At 42.8% G+C, this 21093-nt stretch overlaps 1 protein-coding gene across 1 annotated transcript; it reads right to left on the reverse strand.

Annotated features, from left to right (window-relative positions):
* Positions 1-2949: 2949 nt before the first annotated feature.
* EIF2S2 (eukaryotic translation initiation factor 2 subunit beta) lies at positions 2950-19831 on the reverse strand. Its single transcript, XM_082226405.1, has 9 exons — positions 19629-19831; positions 16174-16354; positions 14469-14572; positions 12922-13066; positions 11010-11110; positions 8920-9068; positions 7660-7716; positions 4686-4771; positions 2950-3404 (listed from the first exon to the last, which is right to left on the reverse strand). Exons 1-9 carry the CDS (start codon positions 19641-19643, stop codon positions 3229-3231), a joined length of 1014 nt encoding a protein of 337 aa, XP_082082531.1. The 5' UTR covers positions 19644-19831; the 3' UTR covers positions 2950-3228.
* Positions 19832-21093: the final 1262 nt, after the last annotated feature.

The raw sequence follows: 21093 nt of genomic DNA on the forward strand, positions 1-21093 counted from the left end.
CAGACGTCCCCAGATTTACAAACCAGCCCCCATACAAAATCCATTGACGTGGAAAAGTATCCCTGGATTCATTGGAAAAAATCTGGTAACCTTAATATATCATTCATTACAGTTCAGATGCTATTTAAAAACATTTTCCTTTCTTTTTTACAAAACCAAACATGACTTTAGACTTTACTGTTCTCAAGTCTTTGCAGAGAAAATAAAAATGATTTGGTAGCAAAACTGACCTGTGCGATGGTACACATACAAATTAAAATTCAAAAACAGACTGGGTTCAAACTTTCAAACGTTGGAGGGGTCTGCAAAAACAGCCGCCCCCAGCTTGCTTTATATGGCTAACCCAGCTGCTATGGCTAATACTATGGATACATGCTACTCCTTCAAAGTATAGGACTCACCACAAATGCCCGCAAAGCACATACATATCACTGATTTATCCTCTTCCCTTTACTGTGGATTAAAATTGTCAGTTGCACAGCAAGGCCCTGTAGTGTAATGAAGAGCGACTCTTTCCCCAATGCCCCTGAACATTTAAATTGCTTGAACCGTTATTTGTAAAATACTAAAACTTTAGAATCCAGCCCTGCTGGTTCAGAACAGCCTGTCTAATCTACTGTCCTGCTTCTCACACTGCTAAACAGATGCCTCTTGGGAAGTCCACTGGCTGGTCAAGAGACCAATAGCCTTCTCCTGTTGCTGTTCCCAAGCAACTGCTGATCAAATGCATAGTGTCATGTCACGCAGCCATCGTGACCAGTAGCCATTGCAAAAACCTTAACTACTACTAAGTTACTTAACCACCTTTTAGTCACCAGCACGATTTACAGATTTCCGACATTTATTCAAGGGGTGAAGAGCCTATGAACCTTCAGGTGATGTTGGGCCGCAACTCCCTTCAGAGCCAGCCATTCAGGGATGAGGGAAGCTGTGGTCCAGCACTTGGGAGACACATTGCAGGGGGTGGAATGAGATGACCACATGGGTGGATCCCTTCCAACTCTACAATTCCATTCCTTGTTCATGTCCCGGGCATTACTTTTGTTTGGGGATTCAGAACAATCTTCAGGCTTTATCGATATGCTCCAGCTTAGTATTATGTGAGAGAAAACTTTTCTATCCATATTATTCTAACATATCTCTTACCTTTTTAAACGCCCTGAAGACTGTACCCTTCACTTGGCAAGCTCAATTTGGGTTGCCCTGTTCTTCACATTTCCAAGCACTACAACTTCCTTTGAGACACAGTGACCTCAACTTGCACAGCATTTCCAAGCATGGTCACACCACAGATCTGCATAAAGGCATTATAATATCGGTAGTTTAATTTCAGTCCCCTATTCTAATGAACGCACTTCTTTTCAGTTGCCAGTTTTCACTGAACTATCCACAATGATCCCATAATCCCAATCCAATATATGCTCCCTAAAAACTCAGACCCCGTCACAGGCATATGAAGATTGAACTATTCTGCCCCAATGCACACCACTTTATTTATAGACTGAACCACATTTGCCATTTTAACAAATAGTTTGGAGATCCCCTTTTTGATGCTCTTCTGTTTTGACCCTCCTCAATAATTTAGAATCATGAGCAAACTTGTGACCTCACTGCTCACCCCTAACTCCAGGTTCTTTATGAGAAAAGTTTAAAAAGCACCAGTACCGATACTTGATATATTCTTGAAGAACTATATACTCTCACTCCCTGCTTCCTATTCTACCAGTTACTGATCCGTAAGACAATGCACCCCTTACTGCATGACTACAAGTTTATACTTACCTGGGAATAAGTCCTACTGAATTCAACTAGAGTTGGTTTGGGATAAGCATGTGTAAGTTTGTGCTGTCAGGCATCTTTGTGAAGGTCTTGGACAGGTACACAGTCCACCGGAACATTCTTATCCACACACTTATTAATACTCTCAAAGAATGATAGAAGTTCTTTTAGCATGTTCAAACTGATAAAACAAATACAGACTGTGGTATAAACACACAAAGCTAATGGGCAGTTTGGTTTTTGTATCAGTACTCAATTCTTTTAACACACTATTAGGAATGGGAGGAAATTATACCAAGTAACTTGCAGGAAGCCTAGCAACAGGTGGTGATTGGCTAAGTTCTCCCTTATAAGCAGTATCACAGCAGTTTGTTGTTGGAGCGTTGAGTTTGGAAGAGGAATTTGAATCTCGTTTCTGTGTATATAGTAGCTTGTACAAAGCTGTGCTTTATTCTGCTGTATATAATAAAACTAAAGAAAAATCAAGTTACTAGTCAGCAAGTTCTGTTCCTGGTGGTCATCCTGGAATTCACTGATTTGGCAGCTGGTAGCAAGAGTTATGGTTAAGATCCATCAACAAGGGGAAAGGAAAGAAACAGGATCAATTAAGGATTAATAGGTGTATTATCTTCTTGGTTTCCATTATTAAGTGGACGCTTTCATTGGAATTGTGTGCAGAACACTTGGCACAGCCTTACAATTTATTTTGAAGATGTGTGCTCTAGCACACATTTGGAAGCTAGCACTTGGCAGTGATGATGTGCATGTACCCTGACGTATTTCCCAAACCTTATGCATTAGTAAGGTGCCCTGAACTTATCTATATTAGCATACAGATGAAACTGAGCCCAAGCATGGACAGGAAACCCAACCCTAATCAATCCAGATTTAATCATAAATACCTGTGGGCTTGCTCCATGTAACTAGAATTTTTTTATATCCATGGAGTCATTCACCTGAAAGAATCTATTTTTAATGACAGAATATTTTTATGAATTTCATTCATTACCTTTTCTCACTTGCTACTATAATACTTGTTCCAAGAAACAATTTTTTTTAAGAACACATTTGATTATTTGGAATCAGCCACAACACTCGCATGTATTCACAGTATTATTGTCGCCATAGCAGTCATTTTAACAGAGAAACAGAAAGAAAGCTTGAAATGAGTCACTGTTATAATAACTTTAATTTGTCTTGCATTTTACAGAATTCTATGAACAGATTAAAAAGCACCTCCTCTCATCACACTTGACAGTTGGTAAAATATTCAGTTAGCAAATGTCAACAGCTTGAGGATCTGCATCTTGCAAGAATTTCACAGACCAACCCAAAGCCAAGCAGCTTTTACAATCTTGTTTTAATACATTGGAAATCCACTCAGGTCGTAAGCCTGTCCAGCCTTTTGTGCCCAGATCACTTTGCAAAAATCCAGTGTCGACCAACCAACTAGTTAGCTTTGGCACGGAGCTGCGCTCTCTTGCCCGTGACAGCCTGGAAACCAGTTTTGATGCTGGCGACAGAGCAGCGCGAGTGGCAGGTCTCGCACTGCAAAAAATATAATCTGGTGTCCTTCTGCAAGATTGTGTCTGGCGACCGACATGTGTGACAGGTGACATATTCCTCTGGGGGAACAATTAAACATGCTGAATTAGCAACGAGAGATTAACCAAAATTTCACATGCCGAACTGTATAGGATGATTAGTTATTTAATTGTGTCACAGCAACATAATTTTCAAATTGCCTAGGTCACAACACCAATGGTCTTCAAGCACCAATGATACTACTACAAAGAAATAAACAAATTATTTTGCGAAGACTAAAGTTAATAGCAGCTCTCTATTTGCCCCATAAACTTGTTTTAAGAGTTAATTACCTCTTCTCAAATGAGCAGTACTGCACGCTAGCTCATTAATACATCTTCCTGGTATGCAGTTCTGCCTTAGGATGAAAGTACTAAAGAATCAACACTCCACGAAAAGTTCTATCTGCTTGCCCACTCACATTTAACCTATGTGCCACAGGACGGTTTGAGTGGTAGGTCTGGAAAGCAGCTCACAGGGCTCTGTGCAGATAAGTTAGTCAACTTTTTATCAACGGAACTCTGAACTGCCAAAGAAAAGAGAAACACTTTTTTCTCTGACAATTCAGAAATTGCTCCTGCTGCCAAAACTGCTGCTGCCTATTGGACTATCAGTGGCTTTCCAGAATCTCAGGCAGAGGTTTTGCCCATCACCTGCTCCCCCAGTCCAGTTAACTGCAGATGCCAGAGACTGAGCGGACTGAATCTTCCACACAGGATCTTCCACATCCAAAACTTCTATTTCTGTTATTGAGCTAGTTCTATTGTAAGCTAGCAAAAAGTCTGCAGTTGAATACATGTTTTGTATGTGTGATATTCAAAACTCCTTAAGTTCACAAGAAGGGTTATTCATTTTGCATTTTAGCTGAATTGCTTCAGAAACCATCTAGAGCCAAGGGATTCCAGACAGGACCCCTTTTCCCATGCTACTCAAGCACTCAGATAGATGCAGTGTAAAGAGATTTTGATCTGAGCCTCATGTTGCAAATAACTCCCTTCTCAGTGTCCACCTGGTCCAAACACTACTTGTCATATGGCAACCAGTGAAAATACGATGGTTTCAGAAGACATGACAATCGCAAGTTGGTTGGATTGCTACTTATGATGATGGATCTGCTATGGTTTGTTCTCTTTTGAAAGTTGTATGATTTATTATTTTTCACGATCGTTATCTACATAAAGCTGGCGTAAATATTTTAGTTAAAAATGTGCACATTTCAGACAATATTTGAAACCTTCTCATGAAGTTATCAACTTGCCTCTTTCATGTTAAGTGCTAACAAAACACAGAAATCAACTTTAAATGAAGCAGAATATACTTACTGATATATCTTCTCAAGACGTTTTCTATCTGTTTTTGTTGGAATCTTCCTTTGATTACAAGCTGGTTGTTACCATCTATAGAGCCACTGATTTGAAAGAAGAATTTTATAGTTTAGAACTAAATAACACTATCAAATAGAATATATTTCTTTGGCTGCAAGCTTCCCTAATGCTAATTAAAGCATATACAAACTTAGGTTTGTGAGGATACCTCCATTTGTATGGAGGTAACAAACTTCATCACTTCTGCTAAAGCTGAACTCATTCCCAGAGTGCTGACAGCTTTGAAGCCAAAACCAGGCTATGCAGCATCAAAAGGGACATATCAATGTGCCCAGGGAAGGTTTACAGAATTTGTAAACTCTCTTAATAAAAATAATTCCAACATAAGATGGAGGGGGGGGGGAATCCCACAACACCTTTACTGTGCCTGCTGAGTAGTTACAGAACATCATGAGATTGTTGAGAAAGAAACAGCAGAGGGTTGGGATGGTGGATGGTGGAGGTATGTGGTTTAAGGGGAAGAGTTAACACTTTCTTTTTTCTCCTCTCCTCTCCTTTCCTTCCTGCTGCAAACTGTTTTTACTTAGCTGGTATGGTAAAAGAGAGAGAGAGAGAGAGAGAGAGAGAGAGAGAACACAGACCAACAAAGTAGAAGTTGAAGCTAGCTGAGAAAGAAGACTAGGATGAAAGAATGGAAGGTGAGCAGTTTTATGTGTATATTTTCTTCTACTGCCATTTACTCAATTTCTCTTTATCCAAGAGAAATAAGCAGAAGATAATAGACAAAGAAACACAGAACAAAAAAGAGTAGAGAGAACAGGTCGTTTTCAAGTTAACACTGAGAAGTCACCAGGGACAGAAGTGTGAGCTGTGCATAAAACTCTAAGAGTTTAGTGTAGCTGGAAAAAGAGAAGAGTTCTTACTTTTAAAAAAACACCAGGTCTTATTTAGTGCAATACAGTGGTACCTCTGGTTGCGAACGGGATCCGTTCTGGAGGCCCTTTCGCAACCTGAAAGGAAAGCAACCCGCATCTGCACATGCCGCGATTCACCGCTTCTGCACATGCGTGTGACGTCATTTTGCACATCTGTGCATGCGCAAGCAGCGAAATCCAGAAGTAACTCTTTCCGGTACTTCCAGGTTGCCGCGGGACGCAACCTGAAAACGCTCAACCTGAAGCAAACGTTACATGAGGTATGGCTGTACATTTAAAAATAGGCTTCATTTTCATTGTCCCCTTATAGCAGTGTTTGGGACAGGAAGAGTCACTAGCAAAAGTCCTGCAATGATGTTCACTGTTATTTTCCTATTACAACTGAGAGGTTGCGCTGAGAAAATAGCTTATGGCAGCCCTACAATGTGGTCTATTAATATGGCAGGCTAGAGGTGGGGCTGAAGCAGGTTTAGATTAAGTGCCCTATACCTCTCAAGCTGCAGCAAAGGTCAGCCTGCTTAAAAACAGACCCCCCAAACCACCATCCATGCCAAATCAGAACTCAAATATCATCTAAGCTTCATCTACCATTGATTTACATTCCCACTGGTTGCACTTTAAAGCATTTTTTGAAAAAGTACATGAAGACAAATTCAAACTAGAGCAAGGACTCCCATCTTGCCTGCTCTCTTATATGTTTTTTTTCCAGCTCCTTTGGTCAAGAAACAGCTGGGTGGGTTATCCGGAGGTTTGGAGTACATTGTCAGCAGTATGCTGATGACATTCAGCTCTATTTCTCCTTTACACCTGCAGGTTCGGCAGTGGAATTGCTGAACCAGAATCTTGCCTTGGTAATGGAGTGGATGAGAGCCAACGAACTGAAACTCAATCCAGATAAGACTGAGGCATTGTTAATGGGTGGGTCCCTAGACCAGATGGGTGGGAAATTGCCTTACACTTCCTCTGAAGGAGCAGGTTTGTAGCTTGGGGGTACTCCTGGATCCTTTGCTGTCGCTCAAGGCTCAGGTGGCCTCAGTGGTCCGGAGTGCCTATGACTTTTTAAAATGTAGATGGGGACGGGGGAGTTACTGGATTGTTTTTATCTTGATTATGTATGTTGTGGTTTTATATTTTGATTTTATTCCATGAACCGCCCTGAGACCTCCAGGCATGGGGCAGTATATAAATTCACTAAATAATAAAAAATAAGAAAGCTCAAGTAATACATGAATGCCAGGGATACCCTTCAAAGTTCTGTTCACCACATCTAATCCCAATCTGCAAGCAAGAAGAGTTAAAGTGGTACATCAGCCAACAAGCTAATCATAACCCGCCTGCTTAAGAATTGCCCTATCTATCCTTAAGAAAGAGACACTGCAAAGAAAAGGAAAAAAACCTTGATCAAGCCTGGATTCCAAATAGCCTGAGGTTACTTCCACTCCCCAAATAGGCTTGCTTGCTCTCCTTCTGAAAATTAGGAACCAGGGCTAGTGTGAAGGACTACAGCTGAGGTGGAGGAAGAAATCTGTGCCCCTCCCCCTGTGTGCATACATGCCCCTGGGTGGATGCTGCGAGTCAACCACCACCACCCTTTTTTTTTACTCCCAAATTACCTTTTATGTACAAGAACTTGAACCTTGGGAAAGGATGCAGAACTGGTTACCTTGCAAAGTACTTGTTTATTTCCTCCCTGATAAGTTTAATTACTAGCATTTAGAAGCAGTAGTATGCATCTGTACCTTTAAGAAATATCTGCTGCAAGAAACCTTCAAGCTCATGAACGGTACTAGCAGCTGCCCCAAGGGAAAATATGGTCTTCTTGCAAACAACTCCCACCTTTCCTCCCATAAGCCCATAGCACTTTAAGATACTTGAATTTCAAATCTAAATATGCAAAAGCAACACCTTTAATAGCAAGTTTCCTTAACTTCCAGAAGAGAGAGAATGAAATCAAAAATAGTCTACCCAGAGAAGACAGCTAACACCTGCATTCAGGAAACACTGGAGTACACACTGCGGAAGTGGAAGGTGCTTACCTTGTACCCAATTCTGCAAGCAAGAAAGCCAAGAGGTGCTTTGGTTGACGATGTAATCTATAAAGAAAGAAGTTTACTGAAGGCAATCTTGTTTAGGGAAGTTTTTAATGACTGATATTTTAATGTATTTTTAACCTTCTGTTGGAAGCCCCCCAGAATGGCTGGGGAAACCCAGCCAGATGAGCGGGCGTAGAAATAATAAATAATTATGATGATGATCACAAACTATATATTTAGGGCACTTAGTACTAAGCAAATAGCCCAGCTCAATGCAGTGATTAAGTGCTCAGTAATTTCTTCCACACATCATCATCTGACCTAGAACATAGTATTACCTAGGGTCTCTATGGTCACATCTGCAAACAGGAGTAACTACTGTGGGCACCACACTGCAACCAAGCACACATCATGACATGTTCTATTGACAGGGGAAAGGACCTTGTGGGCACCAGGAAAGGCCTTGACAGGTACATGTGTGTCCACAGGGTCAATGTTGATGTTCCTCAGTGTAGGGATGCAATATGAAAGTAATACCCAACACACACACACACAAAAGTCAGGATATAAAACTTTCAGCAAAATCTGCCTGACGGGAACCTCTTTGAAGAGAGCAAAGAATCAGTCAAGAAAAAAATAGGGAAGGAGAGATTAGCAAGATATAAATCTTCAAAGTAAAAATCAGATTGCTTCTATTTCAGCAGTAAGAGACTTAAATAACACAGAAAACTGATCTGACATTAGTATTCCAGTGCACCACAGACACTATTGGTTGGTTTCTGAAAGAGAATGCTTTCAGTGAAGACTCACTGAATTAGAATTTAACACAAACACACAAAGATGGTTTTGAGTGGGAGGCTGGCAGAGACATCCAGTATCCCTAAGGGTATGAAAGGGCTGGTTTAATTCACAAGAAATTAGCTGGCCTTTTGTTTTGTTAAACACCATTGTGTTTCTGCAGAGCTATCCCAAACTCTCACCACACCCCCAAGTGAAGCCCCCTTCCGTGTAATAACCTTTAGTGGTGATGCATTAAGTTCAGTTCTTCAACTGTCTTCGACGTCTGACAAAGCAAACATCTTTGAAGTGAAGATGGTTCTATACTCGATCCATTAATTCTTCAGTAGGGCTACTCAATTACTTTCAACTGAGTTCCCTCCAGTCCATGCAATTAAATAACTATACAGCACACAATGTAAGGATCATGGTTCCCCTCCACCCAATGCTGCACCCTGCTCCAAGTTGCAATACAGACAGACTTACAGTTTACAGATATCTGTGAAGTTGACAAATGATGTTTTCTTGGTTCCTACTCTTACAACTTGTGGAGGCTTCATGACAAATTTTCGTTTTTCACCAGCTACCATATCTGGATTTTTTTCTCGCATAATGTTGAAAACACGATTCAGCAACTGCAAACACATGGAGGGAGGTATTTATTACTTCAGTCATGAACCATCTCTCACTTTATTGTTATCAAAAAAAGCAAGGGTTTCCCAGTGATCAAGTCAACATATTAAGTTTGGCTTTGGGGGTGGGGGTGATGGGGGATTTTGATCTTCTGTGACGTGTTTTAGAACAGCCCTTCTCTCATGCTCTGGTGCATCCCACCAAACCACACAGAGGACAGCAGAGTTGACCTGGGGCTTTCAATCAGGTCTACAGCTGTACACACACAGAGCCTATTCTCACACTCCATTAAGTGCACAGAGCAGTGTACAAAACTCCCATTTTTAGGCATATTTTGTGACAGGGAATTTCATTAGCACAAGCAGTTTCTGAGCTCTGGATGCAGTACTGCGCCTAGGATCTCAGATTAAAACTGCAGAGGGGAAGGAAAGGAGGACCTTTTTCTGCCTCCCCACTTCCAGCTACTCTCTGAAGACTAGAGAAGAGGCCCTCTTAAGAATTTTAGGGGGGTGGGCAAGGGAAGGACTAGACCATGTGAAAAATGAACACAGTATTTTAGCTGCAATTCATTCATTTTCAGCTTTGTATTCTTGTAATTAAAAAAAGTGCACCTAGACCATGGGTAGGCAAACTAAGGCCCGGGGGCCGGATCCTGCCCAAACACCTTCTAAATCTGGCCTGCGGATGGTCCGGGAATCAGCATGTTTTTACATGGGTAGAATGTGTGCTTTTATTTAAAATGCATCTCTGGGTTATTTGTGGGGCATAGGAATTGGTTCCTTTTTTTTCCCTTCAAAATATAGTCCGGCCCTCCACATGGTCTGAGGGACAGTGGACTGGCCCCCTGCTGAAAAGGTTTGCTGACCCCTGACCTATATATTCCATTGTTGGACCCATAACCTAGGTTTAAGGTGCCATTTAGCTCCTTGCTTTCATATCTCAGTTTCTAACACTGGTACAGAGAGGTCAGTGGCAGAACCAGTGGCTGTTATGTCCTCTGTATGTTAAACACATGGAACCAAGCTTTTAATAGCAGTGACCAGACTCTTGTTTTAGCTCCTCAGAAAAAAAAAGTAATAATGTCTCCAATGAAACAATAACAATTTGTCTCATATTGCTTCCTTTTGCTTTGTAAAGTGTAGCAAGGGAAGATGTAGGGCTAGAAATCATAACTAAAGGCCACAAAAAGCAGTAGTTCCCAACTATACTCCAAGAGGTTGGTGTAAGCTCTCCCTGCTGGGCAAATCTGAAGACATCAAGAATTAGGAGATGCATTTCAAACATCTTACATCACTGCTACTGCTTCCTCAGCAAGTCCCACTCTGCATTTTCAGAACCACAGATTGCAGTAAGTTATTTTATTTCTATTTACTGATAGCAAGTGCACGTGTTTCTGGGCAGGAGTTAGGACTGAACAAGGAATGTTCTTCGCCTTAGGGAAGGGCAGAAAAGGCCCTATTCACATCAATTGTTACTTTAGTTTAACACCATATTCAGTCCTCTATGCCTCAGCCCCTATATTTCATTCAGAGTTGTGCTGACAGGCATGCATGTTGCTTTAAGCATGAGAAATAACCTTATTCTTGACCTTTTTGAATTAAGTGTACAGGAGTAGAGCCCACTCTTCTGTTTCCAAAACATATCTTTTTGTCACAGGCTTGTGCCACAGGAAGCATGTGACTTCGATGAACATAGTCTTCCTGGCCAGAAAGACAGTGTTAAGAACTCTCACTGAAGTGTATGTGAATGTACTTTATGACCTCCTGATTAACGCCCTACAGAAATAATTCATTCTCCTTTGTTCATGCAACAACAGCCCAAGTTTAACAAAATGCACCAAGCCTTATATAAATCGAAAGCAATTTTAGGCTATATTTGTCCACATGGCCCCCAAACAAGCTATCGACAGAAACAGATTAGTAAGAGGCATATAAACTATTTACCTCATCATATGTGTAGTCCCTCTCTGAGCCTGCCCATGCAGGTCCTGACTGAGAGCTAAAGGAGATTCCATCATCTTTTTTGCTGTCTTCATCCTCCAATGCTGTAGAGTAAGAAATATACTTGAGATCGAAGGAACTGTCTTCCAGTTGGTCTTGGACAAAGTGTCACTTACTTTTACAAAAGTGGGATACAAAAGAAAACTTTCAACCAACTAACAACAGGCAGAAACTAGTCTTGAAAGTTAAGGGATCATCTAAAGTGACACCGGATCATTCTGGAAGGGAAACACAGCTCTCCCTTGTCTTCCCATGGAAGTGTTTGGCCTATGTGAATGTTGTGTTGTTGTTTAGTCATTTAGTCGTGTCCGACTCTTCGTGACCCCATGGACCAGAGAACGCCAGGCACTCCTGTCTTCCATATGTGAATAGCAATTAGTTTTACAGGCGGGGAGGGAATGAAAATATTCAGATTTGCTAAATCAAATAAAAATGGCACTCACATGATTTGTGGACAACTATGGCTTATCATGAATGAACAAGCATGCTGGTGTTTATTTAGAAATCTGTGGCTGCTTTGCTCCTTCCTCTGGCCCTGCTGCTGCCACACTACCAGGAACTAAGCCAAGGTCTGGCTTAGTAGTTTGTGCAAACCCAGCATCACCGTTTGTTCCCCCTAAACCAGGCATGGCCAAACTTAGCCCTCCAGATGTTTTGGGACTACAACTCCCATCATCTCTAGCTAACAGTACCAGTGGTCATGATGATGGGAATGATGATGGGAACCATAGTCCCAAAACACCTGGAGGGCTGAGTTTGACCATGCCTGCCCTAAACAAATCATGTGCATAAAGCCAAGAACACAAACCTTGCTGCTTTGTTACAACTCATGGTTTGAAGAGAGAAGCCATGAGCGCAGATGTGCATGCAACCTAAACCCACAAACAAAAGAGGATAGAGGAAGGAAGGCGCAATATTGTCAGCTTTTCTCAGGAAACTCTGGGAATTTTAGTTCAAAGTAGCCTCGGCGTCTCAAAAACAGTTCTCAGTATACACACAGAGTCCCAGGGTTTCCTGGAGAAAATTGTATTAAGGCTTAAGTTTATGGTTATTTTAGATACAGGCAACGTCTGCTTTAGGCGCGTCTACTATGCGTGCAACAACAGCACATTGCTCTGAACCCAGAAGTGCCCCAAAAACAGCACAAAAGGGGGGGGCCTTACATGGTTCCCAACACATGCAGGGGTCTGGAAAGTAACCCCTGCAGCAAATCAGTAGCTGCCTATACTAGCTTTGAAGAAATGACCTCCCATTGTTTTGATCAGGGGTCAGCAAGGTTTATCTTGCCTGGGCCGGATCGGTCCTGTGGAGACCCCTGCGTGGGCCAGATTGCGTGTGAGCACATGCGCCTGCGATTTCCAGCGTCTGCGCATGCACAGACACGATTTCCGGCGCTGTAGAAGTGAGTTCCCATGCCGTGCTGTGCTGGTTTAGCGCAGCACGCGGCTCGGTTCTGGGGTGGCTCATAGGCTGGTCAAGCGACTTCCGCGGGTCGCTTCCAGCCCATGGGCCTTAGGTTGCTGACCCCTGGTTTTGATTGACAACTGAAAGTGAGATCCTACTGAGAGTTTCAAAAGAGTTCCCCCTCCCTTCACGGGACCCCATTGGAATTCTGAGAAAGCAGGAAGAGAGGAAGAGAGGAAGGGAGAGACATAGAAAGAAAACAACACAGAAGGAAAGGTGGCTGCATACCGAAATGCTGAACTGTATGGTGAAGTTGGAGCTACTGTGGAGGTAAATGTTATGAAAGACAGTTTTTCTTCCACTCTACCAGGTGTGAATATGTTTTGTTCCAACATTTAAAATTATTCTTTCACTCATAGCAAACACACACACAAAAAGAAAAGAAAATCACCTTCATCTTTATCTAATATGTCATCCTCATCTGGAAACTTCACAGTCTTCTTCTTCTTCTTCTTTCCAAGCATGATATCAAGGTCATCTTCTGCTTGTTCTGCTACTGCTGCTACCTCTTGAACATCCCCCTCAATTTTCAGGTCCTTTAACATAATGTTGAAGGGACATAAAATAGCAGGCATTTATACAAAGTAACAGCAAAATTAAAAGGCTATATCCAAAAGTGCCACTCCACTACACTACGTATGACAAACCCCAGGGTGGCTGGTGGCTGCTGGTTTGTAACTCTTGAGTGTACATAGCCTACAGATCCCAGCTGGTGCAAGACATCATTTAGGATAGGCTAATGTTGCACAACAAACAGTGCAGCATACTGCAATTACAGCAGCAGAAAACAGCAAAGTACAAGAGAATCACATATCATGCACATTTAACTTGCAGCATTTAAACTGAACACAGTTGAAGGCTGGCTGGTTGAAAATCTGCAAGTTAAATGCGGAACCAGAGCAAAGAGAAGCAAGGCAGAGAGGTTAGAAGGTGGTAGTGATGGCAACCAACTGGGATGACATCAAAAGATTAGACAAATTCATGGAGGATAATCAATATCTACTAGCCACAATGGCTATGTTCCACCCCACTGTCAGAGGCAGTATGCTTCTGAATACTAGTTAGAATCATAGAATCATAGAGTTGGAATAGACCACAAGGGCCATCGCGTCCAACCCCCTGCCAAGCAGGAAACACCATCAGAGCACTCCTGACATATGGTTGTCAAGCCTCTGCTTAAAGACCTCCAAAGTAGGAGACTCCACCACACTCCTTGGCAGCAAATTCCACTGTCGAACAGCTCTTATTGTCAGGAAGTTCTTCCTAATGTTTAGGTGGAATCTTCTTTCTTGTAGTTTGAATCCGTTGCTCCGTGTCCGCTTCTCTGGAGCAGCAGAAAACAACCTTTCTCCCTCCTCTATATGACATCCTTTTATATATTTGAACATGGCTATCATATCACCCCTTAACCTCCTCTTCTCCAGGCTAAACATGCCCAGCTCCCTTAGCCGTTCCTCATAAGGAATCGTTTCCAGGCCTTTGACAATTTTGGTTGCCCTCCTCTGGACACGTTCCAGTTTGTCAGTGTCCTTCTTGAACTGTGGTGCCCAGAACTGGATTAGAACTGAACTAGTTGATGGGAATCACAGCATACTGTTAAGATGCTTTTGCTTAACCACAGCTTGCCATATCATTGCATTACAACTCTTCACCCCTGTGCCAAAGAAGGTTCATTCCTGTCATGCTAAACTATGGTTTAATATATGCACACCATTCCAATGAGTGGTAGCCAATGTTTTTGCACCAAGAAAAGGAAAGGTATTTTCTGTGAGCTCAACTCTCCTTCTGTTCATGGAGCAGAAGTATTAGATATCACCAAATATATCTAGAGCTACATGATTTAACCAACTAAACTTCTACTGGACTTATGCTGTATAAAATATTTAGTCAAGAGCAGTAAGGGAAAAGGGCACAACTGAGTAATTTTGGAAGACTGACCTTTACACCCTCTTCAGCTTCGTCTATGTCAAATATCTTTTTTGTTTTCTTCTTCTTCTTCTTTTGATTGAAGAATGTTAAATCATCTAAGTCATTTGATGCATCTGAAAGTCAAAAGCAACATTACAGAGCAATTATATTACAAAAATGCAACACTGAAATATATTCATCAATATCATGTATGCAGCAACAATAATTCAGGAATAATTCTCCAGACCTTTCTGCACCCAGCAGCAACATTTCAAGATTAGTGCAAATCAGCTTTAGCTTAGCTGCCATCGAACAAGGTGATTGTGTGAACGAAGTAGTCCCTTTGAAAAAATATTGTGCAATACCTTAGCAATGTGTAGAAAGTTGATCAATGGTGACTTTTGAAAACGCTATCACCATTCTATTCTGAGCACAATTCAAAGCGTTGGTGTTGACCTTTAAAGCCCTAAACGGCCTCGGCCCAGTATACCTGAAGGAGCGTCTCCACCCCCATCGTTCTGCCTGGACGCTGAGGTCTAGCGCCAAGGGCCTTCTGGCGGTTCCCTCATTGCAAGAAGCAAAGCTACAGGGAACCAGGTAGAGGGCCTTCTCGGTAGTGGCGCCCGCCCTGTGGAATGCCCTCCCATCAGATGTCAAAGAGATAAACAACTACCTGACATTCAGAAGACATCTGAAGGCAGCCCTGTTCAGGGAAGTTTTTAATGTATGACATATTAGTGTATTTTTGGTATTTGTGGAAGCCTCCCAGAGTGGCTGGGGAAACCCAGCCAGATGGGCGGTGTACAAATAATAAATTATTATTATTATTATTATTATTATTATTCATGACTGACATAGCATCTGACTAAAAAAAAATCAAAGTGTGCTACTGAAAGTATAAACAAGAACTGGTTCCCAGTTTTTTAAAAAAATAGAGCCTACATTTTAGCTGGCATGACATACAAAAGAAGGTAGGGTTTATTGCTACATGCTATTACTTTAATATTTGTAACAATGGGGGTAGGAAGTGAAACTGCTGGGTTGCTTTATAACCTGTTAATTATAGGAAAATACCAATCTAACCAGGATTCTTATGAAATGCACAAAATAAGCTTGTAGCCCAATCCTTTAAAAGTGCTACAGAATTAAAACGCTTACCGGTGAAGGCAGAAGGCTGGCATAAACAAGAGGGTTAGAATAGACTGGAGGGCTGCAGGTGGCTGCAGGAGAGGAACAGGAAATCTGTTTGTGCAACATTGGGTTTGTCATACGTAGCAGATGGCGGGTCCCCAGGGCTGCAATCCTATGAATTGATTTCAGTGGGTTTGGTGTACCTAATTCTGCATGTGAATAGCAGAATTAGGACCTTTGCTTCCTAAATTCAAGGAAGTCATGGCAGCAAACATGGGATTATCCCATGTAAATTTAACTACTGCAAGGCAAGGTGGATTTAGTTACCGTATACAGTGGATGCTCAGGTTGCGAATGTGATCCATGTGGGATGCATGTTCACAACTCGCAGCATTCGCAACCCACAGTGGCGCGTCTGCACACACGTGGGTTGCGATTCGGTGCTTCTGTACATAGCGCAATTTAGCGCTTTTGCGCATGCGAGACCGCTGAAACCCGGAAGTAACCCGTTCCGGTACTTCCAGGTTTCGGGGGGGGGGAGGTGTAACCCGAAACAACGCAACCTGAAGCGGCTGTAACCCGAGGTATGAAGATTTTAGTTTACCTTTTCTCCTACTGTCCTCTTCATCTGCTTCTGTGTCTTTGTCTTCCACTGGCTCTGGCTCCATTTCTTTTGTTTCTGATAACTGCATTTCTTCGGTTTGCGCATCTCCTCCTTCTTCATCAAGCATAAAGGGCTTCTTTTTCTTCTTCTTCTTCTTGCTCATAGTAGGATCAAAAATCATCTACAAGAAACAGTTTTCTTATGCAACTTTAAACCTATTTTTAAAACAATTCTCCAGCTTAAGCTAGTTTACCACCTATATTTAAGCAACCAACATTCTATTAAAGATTTTCCCCATGACCTGCAAGGAGTTTCATAATTTGAACCAAGGTGGGGGTAAAGATGCTCTACTATCTTGCAGAATTCAAAGTTTAGTTTAACAGGGGGTTTTTTTAAGGCATTTCAATATTTCTCTAACAGATATTGGTTTGGTTTGCACATCACAATAACCAGCAATTTATCTTAAACCATGTTTTAAACATAAAAATGCCTCCCACAAGCCATAGCATGGCTTCTCTGTCATCTGAACCAGGAGCATGACTTATTTGAAACAAACCATAAGTAGTAAGCCAGAAATAAACCTAACAAGCCTTGATTTATTTCTGACATACCACTTGTTGTGTGTTTGCTCCTGCCAGGCAGGGATGAAACAAACTAGAGGCCAAAAGCAAAATCTCAAGAATCTCCTCTGTGCCTTAAGAATTAAACTAATAGTCTCATTCTGACTAGTTCTCTCTTCACAATAAACTTGTTTGCCTATTAAATGCATTTTTGGACTGCTTCCCCCAGCATGCACTGCAATGTTGAGAGCAGAATGAATGTTTTCCCTTAGTATCCACTATGATGCTACAGATTGGTTCTTACATTATTGGAAGGCATGCAAGTCTCATGCAGAAAGAACTGTATGTATTTCATAGCTCTCCAAATGATTTCAACATTGTGCCAGATACATTGATAATAAACAAGCATGCATATAACCCTTGTGAAATTTTGATTGGTCTTATTGTGAATTTGGTCTTTTTCTGTGCAATATTTTTAAAACAATCTTATGTAGATATTTTAGTTTGCTACCCAGTGGTGCCATGAATGACAGCAGCACATGCATCACATACTTAGCCCTGGAACTTATAAAAACAGCTGTAGTGATTACTCCTCAAAATGTTCAGAAAAATGATGGGCTAAAATACTCTTGACTCATCAAGCTAAAGTGAGAATTCTTCTGGGTGGAGAAAAGTTTCTAAATAGCCAGGTACAGTTCTTAATTTCTAGATTATGTAGGTAATGTCACCTTAGTACATTATAGTTAAGGATACCCATTTAAAACTTAGGAACATGTGACAATGGGCTAACAAGTGTTCACAAACAATAATTATGGGATAAATCCACTGAAGGCTCTATTCTGTACTGGGTACGGTCTGAAGGCACCTGAGGGCATCAACTTGCTGGAGGTAAACAGGTTGCATGGGAGCCCTTCTGGAAGCCATATATACACCACCTTAAGTTCCATGGCAGGTGAAAGGTGGTGATATAAATGTAAGAAAATAAATCAGCAACTAAATAGCCAGAAGCTTCATATAAATTGGTGCAGACCACATGTACTAGTATACCAAAAAAATCTGAACCAGTAACTTTCTAGCCTTTGTGATTGTACAACTACTAATTAATAACTCAGAATCAAAAGTATAAGCCCCTTATAAAGACTTTTATAAAACCTGTTCTAAAGACTACAAACTTTTATAAAACCTGTTCTAAAGACCCAGATGCTTGAAAATCTAAAGCATTTTCATTCCTGTGCTGGAGTAGTGCTTTAATACCTAATCCTAAGCTACTTCAGGTGTAGCACATTATTTTTCTAAATCTTGCATCTGCATTTTTAGGGGGTAAACCATGGGTAGGCAAACTAAGGCCCGGGGCCCATATCTGGCCCAATCACCTTCTCAATCTGACCCGTGGACGGTCCAGGATTCAGTGTGTGTTTACATGAGTAGAATGTGTCCTTTTATTTTAAATGCATCTCTGGGTTATCTGTGGGGCCTGCCTGGTGTTTTCACATGAGTAGAATGTGTGCTTTTATTTAAAATGCATCTCTGGGTGATTTGTGGGGCATAGGAAGCCGTTCATTCCCCCCCTCCAAAATATAGTCCGGCCGCCCACAAGGTCTGAGGGACAGTGGACCGGCCCCCTTCTGAAAAAGTATGCTGACCCCTGGTGTAAACCCTGGCACATCTCTGGGTTAGAAGCTGCACGATGTCACCACTACCATAGAAAGAAGTGGAAAAGCTCAACCATTTAATCAACAAATCTTAATAAAAACAAACCATCAATAATTTTATTCTGCACAAAAGACTAGGTACCTAAATTGATTCAAGACAGCCAGCTTGCCTTGATCAGAACTTAAAATGAGGAGTTTAAATTCTTCCTTACTCCAAGCAAGATTACAATCTTAAATCAATGCTGTTAAGTATGCCAATTCTTTTCAAGTCCATTTATTTCACAAGGTCCAAGAGTCATTGACTTGATGAGCTTCACAATTAATTCTAACCCTGAATTTCCACAAAACGTTGTTTGGGGCTCAAGCAACAAACTAGCACAAACACAGCATGCAAGTACTACACAGGCACACTTGTCCATAGTACAAAAGGATGAGAAAGCCCAGTGGAAGGAAAGAGAGAAGAGCTCTGCTAACTCTCTAAACAAAAGCACAAGATGTGTTGGCTGTACACCTAAGCACATCAAGTGTGGTTACAACGGTTTAACACCAATTAAAGAGGCAGGGGTCTTCCCCATCAGCACATAAATCGGGTATATTCTAATCCACACATTACGTGATGGCGAGCACAGGCCTGCTGTGAAACGTGCACTTCACTGGCGCCCACACCCAACGCTTCCAGCACCTTTACACATGCTTGTAACCAAGATGGCTGCACTCACTCTTTACGTTTTATGGCAGAGGCTTTTCTCTTTAAAAAAAATATATATTAAAGGCTACATGAAGTGACCCTGCACCTTTCTATTAAGTGTACACGCAAGAGCCAATTCGCTTTTGATGTAACGTGTGAAGAGATTCTGAGCGCTCTCTGATGTCTCAGGGGCGGAAGGGAAGGGAGCGAGCTCGTGTCCTCGAATAGGCATCGAATTAGCCCCTGAAGGAAACGGGATGCTGGACTGGACGGGCCTGTGGCCTGGGTCCAGCGGGCCTCCCTTTTATGTCCTGATCCGTGGAAAGTGAGAGGAAGCACCTCGCTGCCCATTAGAAGGAACCAACAAGCGCCTCTCCCTAAAGCGACTCGGGCGAGGACGGAGCGACCTCCGTTCAAGCCGAAGCAGGCCGGGCAGGGGAGCCCCCAGCCGGTCTCCGGCCAGGGCGAGGGAAGGCCTCAGGCCTGGCTCCTCACATGGCGGGAGGCGGCCACAGCCCCGCGTCACCCGAGGCCTAGGCGCGCCCGGGCCCTCACCTCGTCTCCCGACATGGCTGCGGCTCTCGCCGGCCCTCAAGGCAGAAGCTCGGAAGGGCTCGTCCCCGCTCTGGGTGGCCGCAACGCCGCCGGCCAAGTCAGTCACTCCTCGCTCCGTCTCCCAGGCGCCTCTCGCCTCTCTGCCCACCTCGCCGTCGCGCTCAGCTCTTGCATCAGCAGCAGGAGGAGACAGGAGACAGGGGCCGGCTACCCCGGATGGACGCATGCGCAGCGCTCACTCCACGCCCCGCCTCGCCAGAGCCTCTCGGGAATCGTAGTCCAGCCGCTGCGCAAGCGCGGCAGGAGTCCGGGGATTGGGACTATAGCACGTGTTGCTCAGGGGATGAGGAAGTCGAGCTGTTGAGGTCACAGGCAGGCAGGGCGGGGCCCGGCGCGCGTTAGTCGAGCGGCAGGCGCGCCACGGGGGGCGGGGGGGGGGAGCCTGCGGGGCGGACCTGGTGTTTCTTTGGCACGCCGGAATGGGCGACGGTATTCGTGTTATCAATCCGAACATTTCGCCGGTCGAAAATGCATGCAGTCTTGTCAGGGAGTTGTAACCCGCGTGGTGACTTGAGTGCTGGATCTATTAAGGGAGCCCGAGTTGAAATCCTGATCCTCACTTTTGTGCCCCCCCCCTGCGCGACTTGGAGGACAGGATGTCATTGTCTTCAAAAACGATGCTCAAGGAACTCGTACCCACCCGCTGCTTCTCTTATTTCTGCTCTGCTGATTTATATTGCAATACCCTAACCCTGAAATTGCTCCTGGAGCAGCGTGTGTGAGTTATCCAGCCAGGATAGTTTCTATTACTATTATAATAAAATATTTGGAGATCGGATTTGGCCCTCAGTGCTTTAAGTTAACTACCCTTAGCTTGGGGGACACAGATGGTTCTTAAATAAATTTGAGCCTTCTTCCTCTGCTCCCATTCATTTAAATAATGTGAATATTTAAATTCCTTCCTGTGACCTGGAACTGGATTGGTTCAGATGTTTCACAGCAGTTACATATCCTTTGTTGTCTAGTTCCAAACTTCCTTCCTCACAGGCTGTGGAATCAGCTCTTAACTTCAAAGTGCTCATCTATACCTTTGTCCACTGGCAGAGGGCACTCTTACAAAAGTTTTCCAGACACAAGTATAATTAATACAGAGAGAACCAAATAATTGCCGACTTCATTGATGGATATACATAAAGCATTCCCAAGCCAAGTAGCCATGTACGAGCAAGCCTCTGCCCTCTTTACAAGTGGCTCTAGAATCTCAGATCTATATGTTCTGTCAGAAGGGCAGCCAAAGATAAAAATAATAGTACAAGTGCTCATAATATTCCAATTCAGAAATCTGGAGAGCTCGTGCACATGCCTCAGTCTCCTCTCTAAGTACATAAGAATAGACAGAAGTGGGCTTTGGCTTGTATAGCAGGACTTCCCCATCCTCTCCTCCCCCTGTGGCAATCATGCACCT

This window comes from Podarcis vaucheri (assembly GCF_965113315.1).
Source record: "Podarcis vaucheri genome assembly, chromosome: 6".
In the NCBI taxonomy this organism is placed as follows: Eukaryota; Metazoa; Chordata; class Lepidosauria; order Squamata; family Lacertidae; genus Podarcis; species Podarcis vaucheri.

Bases quoted from the DNA above. Each gene is read 5' to 3' on its own strand.
- EIF2S2 (XM_082226405.1), bottom strand. The intron at 14,573-16,173 runs GTAAACTAAAAT...TTTGACTTTCAG, and splicing joins AGAGGACAGTAGGAGAAAAG to ATGCATCAAATGACTTAGAT. The intron at 13,067-14,468 runs GTCAGTCTTCCA...ATTATGTTAAAG, and splicing joins AAGCTGAAGAGGGTGTAAAG to GACCTGAAAATTGAGGGGGA.